The 13,085-nt window shown below is 38.2% G+C and overlaps 1 protein-coding gene across 3 annotated transcripts in view; it reads left to right on the forward strand.

The window, feature by feature from the left end:
• The window catches only part of syne1a (spectrin repeat containing, nuclear envelope 1a), a 160,053-nt gene that overhangs the window by 58,944 nt on the left and 88,024 nt on the right, over positions 1–13,085 (forward strand). For 2 of the 3 annotated variants that reach the window (XM_048206455.1, XM_048206456.1), the window contains exons 1-9: positions 5,926–6,045; positions 6,223–6,389; positions 8,579–8,732; positions 8,833–9,458; positions 10,891–11,070; positions 11,485–11,635; positions 11,727–11,891; positions 12,708–12,890; positions 12,983–13,084. In XM_048206455.1, coding sequence (XP_048062412.1) covers positions 6,037–6,045; positions 6,223–6,389; positions 8,579–8,732; positions 8,833–9,458; positions 10,891–11,070; positions 11,485–11,635; positions 11,727–11,891; positions 12,708–12,890; positions 12,983–13,084 — 1,737 coding nt within the window. In that variant the 5' untranslated portion in view covers positions 5,926–6,036. Of the gene's footprint in view, positions 1–1,659; positions 1,801–1,890; positions 2,052–3,531; positions 3,683–3,811; positions 4,040–4,135; positions 4,235–5,614; positions 5,803–5,921; positions 6,046–6,222; positions 6,390–8,578; positions 8,733–8,832; positions 9,459–10,890; positions 11,071–11,484; positions 11,636–11,726; positions 11,892–12,707; positions 12,891–12,982; position 13,085 lie in introns of those variants that run through there. The other variant, XM_048206457.1, reaches the window with a different exon arrangement.

Raw genomic sequence — 13,085 nt, forward strand, 5'->3', positions numbered from 1 at the left:
GTGTAAACATGATGGTTATTGTAGTTCTAGACTAAATGTGAGCATGCATTTACTCTTCTCTCTTGCACGAAAACAGATTCAGTATTCCTGATAATAAAAACAGTGAAATGCAAACCTGCAATAATTAAAGGTGCCCTAGAACTTTTTTTTAAAAGATGTAATATAAGTCTTAGGTGTCCCCTGAATGTGTCTGTGAAGTTTCAGCTCAAAATACCCAATAGATTTTTTTTTATTTATTTTTTAACTGCCTATTTTGGGGCATAATTAGAAATGAGCCGATTCAGGGTGTGTGGCCCTTTAAATCTCGTGCTCCACGCCCCAAGAGCTCGCGCTTGCCTTAAACAACATGAAAAAAAGTTCAAACAGCTAATATAACCCTCAAAATGGATCTTTACAAAGTGTTCGTCATGCAGCATGTCTAATCGAGTAAGTACAGTGTTTATTTTGATGTTTACATTGATTCTGAATGAATTTGAGGCTGTGCTCCGTGGCTAACGGCTAATGCTACACTGTTGGAGAGATTTATAAAGAATGAAGTTGTGTTTATGAATTATACAGACTGCAAGTGTTTAAAAATGAAAATAGCGACGGCTCTCGTCTCCGTGAATACAGTAAGAAACGATGGTAACTTTAACCACATTTAACAGTACATTAGCAACATGCAAACGAAACATTTAGAAAGACAATTTACAAATATCACTAAAAATATCATGTTATCATGAATCATGTCAGTTATTATTGCTCCTTCTGCCATTTTTTGCTATTGTCCTTGCTTGCTTACCTAGTCTGATGATTCAGCTGTGCACATCCAGACGTTAATACTGGCTGCCCTTGTGTAATGCCTCAATCATTGGCTGGCATATGCAAATATTGGGGGCGTACACCCCGACTGTTACGTAACAGTCGGTATTATGTTGAGATTCTCCTGTTCTTCAGAGGTCTTTTAAACAAATGAGATTTATATAAGAAGGAGGAAACAATGGTGTTTGAGACTCACTGTATGTCATTTCCATGTACTGAACTCTTGTTTTTTAACTATGCCGAGGTAAATTCAATTTTTGAATCTAGGGCACCTTTAAATGTTAAATTACTCAAATATACTTTATGTATTTAATCTCACTTTATTAACCAGTGCCTTTGCTGCTGACCTGATCGATGATCCAATTCAACAATAATAAGTAAAAATGGCTTTAGATAAATATCACATTTGTGCTTAACCTCTACTCTACAGGTGTGAATTTCCTTCAGCCTGAGGCTTTTTAATTTCACTTGTGAAAGTGTTAAAGTGCCTTTACATTTTCTAACCCAGCCCAGGTTAGAAAAAGTATCACAAAAGTAACGTAACACATTACTTTCCATAAAAAAGTAACTAAGTAATGCAATTAGTTACTTTCTAGTAACGCAATATTGTAATGTATTACAATATTATAACGTATAAGTTTCAAAACTTTCCCCAACACTGGTAGCCTAATGTTGAAAAAACAAATGTAAAAGTCATGTTGACTGAATATTGTTGTGTACAATTGTAGGCCTTAAAGCTTTAGAACGACCCTCTCTTCAGAGAGATGCAACCCTGTAATGCAGCATGAGTAATTGGCAAGAAATGTAATCACTCAAATTACTTGCAGTTGGTAATGTTTGATTCTCATTGCTCTTCAGGTCACTGTGAATGCATGGCAAGAGTTTGATTTGGAGAGAGAGGCCATCTGGCAGTTTGTGTGCCTTGTCAGTCCTATCCTGCAGAGGGAGCTCATCTTCAGCAGCCTGGACAACCTCAAGACTGAAATGAAAAATGTTAAAGTGAGAGCACAGACAAAAAATATATATTAGTTACATGTTTAATGAACTTTGGACTGAGAATAATACTCATATCTGTGTGTGTTTGTTTAGGAGCTTCATGAGCAGGGTATCACGTTTGCTGTACAAGCTGAGTCCCTGGTGAAGAAGGCAGCAGATATTAAACTTGGTTCTCACAATCAGTCTTTACTACAGGATCAGGCCCAGTCCACAAAAGAGAGACTGCAGGAGATACAGACCAGCCTCAGGAAAATGTAAGACAGCTTTAAGTCAATTTGCTTATATCTACTGTACATACATATACGCACCTTATTTCTTGTAGCAGCCTACATGCAAGTAAACCTTACTAAAATAGAGAACAATTCAAGAGTATGATGCCAGATTGCAATATTCTACTACATCTACATCAACCTTACTCAGAATATGCCTGCTAGATGCAATAACATTTTGGGGCATTTTTACAATGTTGCCTGATTTGCGTTATGATTGAATCGTGTAGTGAATCGGGTGCCAAATGATGCAGACTGCAAATACTATGAAAATTCATTCTTTGTGAATTCCTTAGTTATGTTCCTTATGAAAAAGAAGTGTGCTTAATTGTATATATTTTTTAAAAACTGAATTTTCAGATAATATAATATTAAAGGTGCCCAAGAACGTTCTTTCACAAGATGTAATATAAGTCTAAGGTGTCTCCTGAATGTGTCTGTGAAGTTTCAGCTCAAAATACCCAATAGATTTTTTTTTATTATTTTTTTGAACTGCCTATTTTGGGGCATCATTAACAATGCACTGATTTACACTCGGCGCCGCCCCCTTAAATCGCGTGCTCCCTGCCACACCAGCTGTCGACTATATTACAGCGCATTTACAAAGTTCACACAGCTAATATAACCCTCAAATGGATCTTTACAAGATGTTCGTCATGCATGCTGCATGCATGCTTCGAATTATGTGAGTATAGTATTTATTTGGATGTTAAAGTTTTATTCTGAGTGAATTTGAGGCTGTCCTCCGTGGCTAACAGCTATTGCTACACTGTTGGAGAGATTTATAAAGAATGAAGTTGTGTTTATGCATTATACAGACTGCAAGTGTTTAAAAAATTAAAATTGTCTCCGTGAATACAGTAAGAAACGATGGTAACTTTAACCTCTTTTAACAGTACATTAAACATGCTAACGAAACATTTAGAAAGACAATTTACAAATATCAGTAAAAATATCATGCTATCATGGATTATGTTAGTTATTATTGCTCTATCTGCCATTTTTTGCTGTTGTTCTTGCTTACCTAGTCTGATGATTCGGCTGTGTGCAGCTCCAGACTTTAACTAGCTGCCCTTGTCTAATGCCTTTTATAATGTTGGGAACATCATGGGCTGGCATTATGCAAATATTGGGGCGTACACCCCAACTGTTACGTAACAGTCAGTGTTATGTTGAGATTCGCCTGTTCTTCGGAGGTCTTTTAAACAAATGAGATTTATATAAGAAGGAGGAAACAATGGGGTTTGAGACTCACTGTATGTCTTTTCCATGTACTGAACTCTTGTTATTTAACTATGCCAAGGTAAATTCAATTTTTGAAATAAGGGCACCTTTAATTTGATAAAAAAGTGTGCATTCTGTAAAGAGAACATTCTTTTAAAGTACCTTATTTCAATAATAACTACTCTTTTTAGGGGTACTCTTTTTCACAAAAGGTGTTCCTTTCCTGTCTCTGTTCCAATAGTGTGTCAGATCTGGAGATGATGCACAGATGGTGGCAAAGGTTCAGTTGTGAGTCTGAGGCTTTCTTCTCCTGGGTCTGTGATGGTAAGAGGGAGCTTGAAGCTTTCAGCAGAACCTCTGCCAAGCTGGATGAGCAGATTCACATGGTGGAGGTAAACAAAGATACTGACCGGGATCAGAAGACCGTAACTTAATAAACATAACCAAATTAACCAGACAACATGATTCAGGTTTCATTTAGCACTCAATGAATGAAGTCTCCTCATTGTTTTCCCTATTAGATGTTGAAGGAGGGCTTAGAGGAGAAGATGGACATCTTTAGCCAATTGGAGACAGAGTTTCAATCTTTAATTCAGTTCATTGCACCGAATGAGGCAGGGCGAATTAAAGCACGTCTGATGCAGATTGAAAGGTACCGGGAAGAGTTTAAGAACAGCGTGGAGCAACGAGAGGCAGAGCTTCACTCTAGTTTGAGAAATACAAAACAATTTATTCAAGATCTCAATGAGGTAACACTATATACATGGCTCTCTGTGCTACTCTGATTTGATATATTATTCAAGCAATGTTGGATGTGTGTTATTCAATGTTATCACGTATCTTAGGTGGAAGGTTTGCTGAATGGACTACAGGAAAAACTGAAAATACCAGTTACTTCCTGTACATCAGCATCAAGAACATATAAAACTCTCCATGAACATATGGTTAGTATTACATGTGTCTGGAACAGACAACTTAAGTCCTAAATAAATCAATTTCCATACCATACTGAATATATTATTTAGACCAGGGGTGTAAAACTCAAATTGAGGGCCATTAGCCAGGTGGTCTTAGCAGTTTCAACAAATACCAGTATATATATATACAATCATCACAATATAGTTTTGTAAAGATTAAAAGTTGACTAAAATACATAAAAATCAGTTCACATGTGCAGTATGATATTTATAAATATTACATTTTATTTCAAATTAAGTGACTGGATTAGATGCAGCATGTCTGTTTGTTGCCGTCTCTTAGGATACAGCTTCAGTTTTGTTTTTGTGTTTTGGGCTATTATAATCAGCCATGTGGTAAAATATATTGACTGCTGTTTAGTAATCCTAAGAGAACTGCAGGGTAACGAAGACCAAACCAAAAATGCAGAAAGTAAAAATCAATTTGCAGACCGGATTAAAGGATAAACTATTTACACTTGAAGGGCTGCATGAAATAATCCACACATTCAGCCAGGGGGCAATTAGTATAAGACGCCCTATAAGCTTTATGCCGAATGTCACATAAACAAACAGGAAAACAGATCTCATTTCATCTGCTTGGAGAAAGTGTTAACGGCAGTACAAACGGACGTCGATATCTGCAGATTTTTAAGGTTGTAAGCTAACCTAGCTAGTTTTTTTTGTTGTTGGCATTTTATGCTGTTTAAATATCTAAATGTTACTGAGAAGAAGAAAAATAAAAAAAACTTTTAGATATCAAATTGCATATGCGATGGACATTAGTTATGCTCGCAGAACCTGATTTTGCTGAGTTCAACATGTTCCTGGGTCAACATTTTTATTGATCCTGGAACAACATTCAAATCAACCAGTCAGATTTGAGGGGCAAGTTTACAGATTATGGCAAATTTAGACTTAAAATCATGAATTGGTGCTTCTACATCAGTGTTATTCATCTATCATTTCCCTCTGATTTTGGGGATAACTTATGGGTAGGGTTAGGTTTAGGGATAGGAATAGCGGTAAGACTAAATTTTCAGACTGGAATGTTGTTCCAGGATCAACAAAATATGTTGACCCAGGAACATATCTAACTCAGCAAAATCAGGACGTGCGTTATGCTCATCTTTGCTTTACTCCTTTGAAGGTGTCTTGAGTAAAACAGCCCTATATTTAAAAAAACACATACACAAGACCTGAATTGGAAGTGATGAGACCTCTTTTATAGAATACAGAAGTTTGTTGCACATAACCCTATTTAAAAACCATGTACTACAAGTTTCACTTAACTGTTGCCTTTAAAAATATGATTATATAAAAGGCATTTGAGGCCGCTAGAGTAACATTTATTTCCTTCATTCTCAGGATGTAGTGCAGCGTCTACAGCAGCTGGGGCCCAGGCTGATGTCTCTGAGTCTGGGCTGGAGGAGGCTGTCTGATGGGGGACGGATGGAGAAAGCAGTGGCTGACCTTCAGCAGGCTCACAAATTATATACCCAGCAAGCCACTGAAAAGCAATCAAAACTGGAGAACCTGTTGACTCTGTGGCAAAGGCATGTGTTTGCATATTTATTTGTTACATAATGCATGTTGACTGCAATTAAAGTGTTTTTTTTTGTCATTTAAATGATTGTAATATAAAAAAACAATGTTTTGGCTGTCTGATTTTTAGATGTGAGAGAGATCTTTCACTTCTGCAGTCCTGGTTGAACAGGTGTGAAACTCTATGCAGTTCAGATTCTCCCTACCTGACCACAGACAATGTGAAGCTACAAAGCCATCTTCAGATGCTGCAGGTGAGTGTGAAGACTGAAGGGTATTTTGGGTGTTTTCATTCTCCACATCCTAGGTTCGTTATGTTTAATGTTTATGATTTGAATTACCATCACTCATTTAAAATTCTCAAAAACAATTTTGTGACACTATGACAAAAATGGCAAAGAACCAATAACATCTTTTTTATGGTGTACCAGGACATGCAGTCAGAAGTTCCCACTCAGGAGTCTTTGTTGGAAAGTTTGGAGACCCGAGCAGAGTCTCTGTACTCCTCAGCCTCAGTGGAAAGGACCGCAGAGCTTAGAGATCTTCACTGTAGCCTGGAAGAGAGGTGGTGTTCTCTCAGTACTAATATACCACTCAGGTAATAATTTATATTTTTTGTCCTTGTCATCTGTTTGCTGATGTGCTTCTAAAATATACACATTTTTAAATTTGTCTCTTTCTCTCCCAGAAAAAACTAAAAATATTAAAGGTGCAATATGTAATATTTTTGCAGTAAAATATCCAAAAACCACTAGGCCAGTGTTATATATTTTGTTCACTTGAGTACTTATAATATCCCAAATGTTTCCAACTATTTGTAAATCGTGAGAAAATTGCAATTTTAACCAAGGCTCCGGGAGGTGTGAGGAGTCGCCTGTCAATTGCGTCATACCCGCGTCACACTTGGTTTCCGGTTTTATTTTGTAGAAACCATGGAAACACCAAAGACGCTTTAATATATTACATGTTTTAATAGACAAGGGAACAACTGTTTTGATATATTTATAGACAGAAAACTAATTGTTTTGTAGCGCAACACGTTTAGTCTTATTGTTTAAATCTAATTTTCTTGATTTTTTGCGAGTATCATGCTTTACAATGCCTCAGAGAAAAACACTATTTTGTCAAGTTGCTAACATAGCATAATCAGATGCAGCTTTATTTTTAGTAACAGTAATACAGAATTTTCTCCATCATATATTACGTTTTAAAATTAATTGCATGCCATTTATCAACACAAGCCATCCAGCATTTAATATGATATTATAAAATCGATCTATCTTACAGTGTGTCTCAAACAAGTGCATCACCATTAGCATGCATATGAAATTTTTTATGAAAAAAAAAAAAAAAAACTAATAATGATCAAAATTAAATATGAGTTGTTTCTGGATATTGATCTAGGTGTTAGCGGCAGAGATTCTGCCATCTGCTGGTTAGAGAAAAATCTGTAGGCAATACAGTTTTAGAAAAAAAAGTGTAATTACCATATACATCCAGAAGAGGCGCATAGAGATCCGTTCATTTTTCTGGATGTGGCTAACTGCTCTTATAACAGTTTTTGTGATGTATATTTTGTGAAAATATATATTTAAACATTGTAAAATACATTAAATTATTATTTTTGTCAAAGTACTTTGTTGTTATTTGAGACTTTTGAAGTGTCTTTTTTTGTTGCAATAATGCCTCATAAGTTGCTACTAAAAGACAAGACTTGATTGTAATCACATATTATATATTTCAATAATCCAATGTATAAAAATAATTACTCCGAAAATAATTATTCAGAATAAGAAATGAATTTAAAAAAGTAAATAAAACCAACAAAAAAATCATAAGCAGATATGAACAGGAGTGAAGAGTGAACACACACCTGTGTGTGTGTGTGTGTGTGTGTGTGTGTGTGTGTGTGTGTGTGTGTGTGTGTGTGTGTGTGTGTGTGTGTGTGTGTGTGATTATGTTTGTTCCACATTGCATTTGTGCTCTAGTACCAGGCCTTCATTTATGTGTGGAAATTTTCAGATTTATACCAGAATTATTGATATTTTTTATGACAAATGAAATCTAAAAAACAAATTTCTTTCTCTTTTTCCATTCATTTTCAATTGGGGTCATACTGACCCCAAACGCCCAGACTGTGATTTTTAAATATATATATATTTTTTTTCTTTGCATACTTTCAGAACAACGGAATCAAGCCCAGCTTTTGTGTGTGTGTATAGATAGATAATGTAAAAAAAAAGAGAGAGATCAAAAAAATCTTATGCCACTCAGATGAAGGGAACCATGTTTTTTAACCAAGGAAAAGTCCCTTGGGGTCATATTGACCCCAAACACCCAATTAGGGTTAAGAAAGTCACGTAGGTCTAATTGTGTTAATTAAAATTTTGTGTGAATTATGTTTCTCACTGCATGTTTTACATTGTTTCATTTGCATTACAAGTATTCCTTGAATATTTAAAGGTACACTATGTAACTTTTGGCTCTCTAGCAATTAATAAATGAAACTTAACGCGTCTTGCGGAAGAACATTGTAGCCCGAGCTATATGATGAGTCACGCAGGTACTGAGCTACTCCGCAGCGGTTGTCATCCTGCCAGGTCTAAAATAGAATATAAGCACTTATTATAGGCGTACTGCAGTGATTCAGGATAAGACAAAACGATGGTTTGGAAGATGGATTCATGATGTACTCACTCTTTGTTATACATTTTGTACAAAATAAAGTTACATAGTGTACCTTTAACTTGATGGCTTGTTGTTGACCTTTTAATTTTATATTTTTAGGATTCAGGAACTTCAGTCCCATCTTGCTCAGTTGGAGCAGTTCAGTCAGGTCTCGCTTGCTCTGACTCAGTGGACTGAGAACTTCCTCAGGCACATTCAAAGCACCTGCAAAGTCAGCATCACTGATCTCCAGTCTGCTGAATCCAAAACCAAGGTACATTATGTCTTTAAATTTTATCATCCAATCATAATTCTTTAATTAATGTCTTAATTGAAAATATATATAATTATCTGGTTTCTCCAATGTTCTAAAGGAGGACAAGACGTCCCTTCAGACACAAGGAAAGTTATTGGAGTCCTTACAGCCACATCTAGATGCCCTCAGCCCGTCTATATCCCCAAAAGACCTGCAGCATCTCCAGACCAGGAAGGAGGACTGCCTTCAACTCTTTAGTGAAGCACAGAGTTTAGTAGAGCATCGAGATGAAGCACTACTCAAACTAAAAGACTTCTATAAGACCTATAATAAAGCCAGAACCTCTGTACAGACATTCCAGGAAGAGGTTGAAGGAAGAGGGAGCTGGAATGACTCCAAAGTCCGGGATATAAATCAGGAGCTGGGGGACCTTGCCAAGGAGTTAGCATCTCTGGAGGTGCATGCCATTAGCCTGGATATCATCCTAAACAAGGCACACTTTCATTTACAAGGGGCAGAGGGGGAAAGAACGTCCTGCAGAGGGCTGGTGGATGATGTTGCGTCGAGCGTGCAGGTGCTTCAGAGGAGCATTGGGACAAAGCAGAGTGAGGCAGAGGCACTAGCGACTATGTGGAGTTCCTTTAGGGGGCGGAAGGAGCTGCTACTTGGGAGTCTGGCAAAGCTGGAGGACAGAGCCAATATACCGTGGCCTACAGAGGCCACCATACAGGCCTTTCAACAGAGGTACAGGCACTTTTTCTGTTTTCTTTACATTACTGTCTTTAGGGAACTGTCTGATGTATTAAAAATGTTAACACTGTGCTGCTGTGGTTATTTTGGTATAATAGTTATGTTTGACGTGCCAAAAATGTGGACTTGATATTGAGGTGTTTAGTTGTTTACTTTGGGCAAATGTAAATGTAATGTTTTGTAATTTTATTGTTATGTTGGCAAACTTACACCGATCAGGCATAACATTATGACATCTTCCTAATATTGTGTTGGTCCCCCTTTTGCTGCCAAAACAGCCATGACCTGTCGAGGCATGGACTCCACTAGACCCCTGAAGGTGTGCTGTGGTATCTGGCACCAAGATGTTAGCAGCAGATCCTGTAGGTTGCAAGGTGGGGCCTCCATGGATCAGACTTGTTTGTTCAGCACATCCCACAGATGCTTGATTGGATTGAGATCTGGGGAATTTCACAGGTGGGGAACACCTCAGTCTCATTGTTGTGCTCCTCAAACCATTCCTGAACCATTTTTGCTGTGTGGCACGGGGCATTATCCTGCTGAAAGAGGGCACAGCCACCAGGGAATACCGTTTCCATGAAAAGGTGTACGTGGTCTGCAACAGTGCTTAGGTAGGTGGTACGTGTCAAAGTAACATCCACATGGATGGCAGGACCCAAGATTTCCCAGCAGAACATTGCCCAAAGCATCACACTGCCTCCACCGGCTTGCCTTCTTCCCATAGTGCATCCTGGTGCCATGTGTTCCCCAGGTAAGTGACATACATTCACCCGGCCATCCACGTGTTGTAAAAGAAAACGTGATTCATTAGACCAGGCCACCTTCTTCCATTGCTACGTTGTCCAGTTCTGATGTTCACATGCTCTCTGTTGGCACTTTCGGCGGTGGACAGAGGTCAGCATGGGCACCCTGACTGGTTTGCGGCTATGCAGCCCCATACGCAACAAACTGCGATGCACTGTGTATTCTGACACCTTTCTATCAGAACCAGCATTAACTTCTTGAGCCATTTGAGCTACAGTAGCTCGTCTGTTGGATCGGACCACAAGGGCCAACCTTCGCTCCCTACGTGCATCAATGAGCCTTGGCCGCCCATGACCCTGTCGCCAGTTCACCACTATTTCTTCCTTGGACCACTTTTGGTAGATACTGACCACTGAAGACCGGGAACACCCCACAAGAGCCATCACAATTTGGCCCTTGTCAAACTCGCTCAAATCCTTATGCTTGCCCATTTTTCCTGCATCTAACACATCAACTTTGAGGACAAAATGTTCACTTGCTGCCTAATATATCCCACCCACTAACACGTGCCGTGATGAAGAGATAATCAGTGTTATTCACTTCACCTGTCAGTGGTCATAATGTTATGCCTGATCGGTGTATATTTTGTGCTCTGCTGTTGTAATAATTTTGTGTTTGTCAGGTTGTGGTTGCTGAAGCAGTTGGAGGAAGAGCTACAAGCCCTACAACACAGTCAGCTGTGGTTGGGAGAAAAAGGAGAACAGCTGGCCCACAGAGACTCTGAACTGGCAGGGGAAGCCCAACGGGATATAGCCTTAGTCCAGTCCACCTGGGAAAGGATTAGGGGGATTATTGTGGAGGAGTGAGTATATTACTATGGTATCCAAGTCTTAGACCGTACACTAAGTTCTCATTGAAACTCGGTGTGTTTGGATAGATGAATTGTTTGTCAAATTGAACTTGATATGGATGACTTATGGGAGGGAGAGGCTGGACTGGGCCAGTGCGTTGATGGATGGATGTTTTGACAGGTTGTGACTGTTGCCATGTTTAAATGCAATTTAAATGTGGCTTATTGTGTGTGCGCTGTTTGATGCATACGTGGGTGAATCTCTAAATAGATTATGCTTCGGATTAAAGAAACTGAAGAAAGGGAAGAGTGTTTTGAGCTATTGCCATGACTGCAGTGTGTGTTTGCGTATTTCTATTGATACTATTGATGTTTCCCTCAGTTCATGCCTAAAATCTGAGACTGCTCGTGTTTGTCTCCATACAGCCATGACCTTTGTGCAAACCTTCTGGAGCTCTGTAGGGAATACCAGACCATGAGAACCAGGATCAGCTCGGTCGTAGAGAGAGCTCATGCCATCACTGTGGCCCATTCGGACCCACACAACCCCGAGGACATCCGTAGAGCTCTGTCACGGGTTAGTGCCTCTGTGTGTGCCACCTTTTAAACATTAGATTACAACTGTGATAACAAACACACAAGTAATATTGCTATCTCTGTTTGCGCAGCTGGAAGCGGTGAGGCCGGAGCTGGCGACCACTAAGGAGGACCTGAATAAGCTCATTGGTTCAGGCAAACGCCTCACCAATGTGCTAAAGAAGCTTCCAGATGAAAGCATTCAGAGTGAAAATGTCACAACGGAGATGGATGCCATTGTTGATCAGTGGCTGGATGTGAGTGCATTTAATACTTTTGATTAGATGCCTTAGGCGTCATTTATTTGGTATGTTCGGCTTAGTCCCCAACACTTTATGAAATAACTTGAGCAGGGATTTATCTAACAAGAGGAAGCATCTCCTATTGTCAAGCTGCAAGCATGTAAACATGCTCATTTTTGTACTGGAATTAGTCATTAAGAATGATTGCTCCTGCAAATGACTATGTAACAAGTTAATGAGAACTGGTTTTATGTGATATGGAAATGAGTTGAAATCTTTATTTATTTATTGCAACTTTTTGTATATTGTATTTTTCTTTATTTATAATATCGAACATTTATTTGTTATCATATAATTATTGTATTTTTGTCTTTCATGGTTTATGATTTATGATTTTTTTATGACACATTCTGGTTAGGAAAAGGAAAAAAACAGATAAAAGGGAGGTATTGATGAAAACTAACAAACAAACAAACAAACAAAAATAAATAAAATAAATAAATAAATTAGTTCTGTCAAATGATTCATCACGATTAATCGCATCCAAAATAAAAGTTTGTTTACATAATATATGTGTGTACTGTGTATATTTATCATGTATTTATAAATAAATACATACACATTCATGTATTTATTTAAGAAATATTTACATGTATACATGTATATTTATATATAATTTATATTATATATAAAGTCATTTTATATTATATATAAAGTCATTTTACTGTCAGAAATAAGGGATGCAAAGTCCTCTTTTAACTGCGGTCTTCTTATTATTTACACCATATTATGCGTATGATGCACTTATGACCAGTGTTCATTATTGTGCAGATCTCTGAGAGGATGGATGCAGACATCAGTCTATACACTCGCTCTCTTGAGCTGTGGAATGACATTAATAAAATGGCCAATGACATTGAGTGTTGGAGTGCCATCTCTGTCTGTGAGCTCAGTGAGGGAGCTGCCAGTCTCCTCTCCACTCATGACATGGAGGAGCGTCTAACTGAGTTCAAGGTGAGATCCGTTTAGCCAAGCCAGATCTAACCTTGTGAAGGTAACATTATGTGATAAAATATGTAATTCCATTCATTTCTGTGTTTGTACAGCTGGAGTTAGACAATAAGGAGGACGAACTGAAGACCTTGCAAGAGAAGATGACAGAGCTACAGGAATTGATGAAAACCCAGCACACACACACTGAACTGCAGG

The sequence above is a fragment of the Megalobrama amblycephala genome, linkage group LG11, assembly GCF_018812025.1.
Source record: "Megalobrama amblycephala isolate DHTTF-2021 linkage group LG11, ASM1881202v1, whole genome shotgun sequence".
Lineage (NCBI taxonomy): Eukaryota > Metazoa > Chordata > Actinopteri > Cypriniformes > Xenocyprididae > Megalobrama > Megalobrama amblycephala.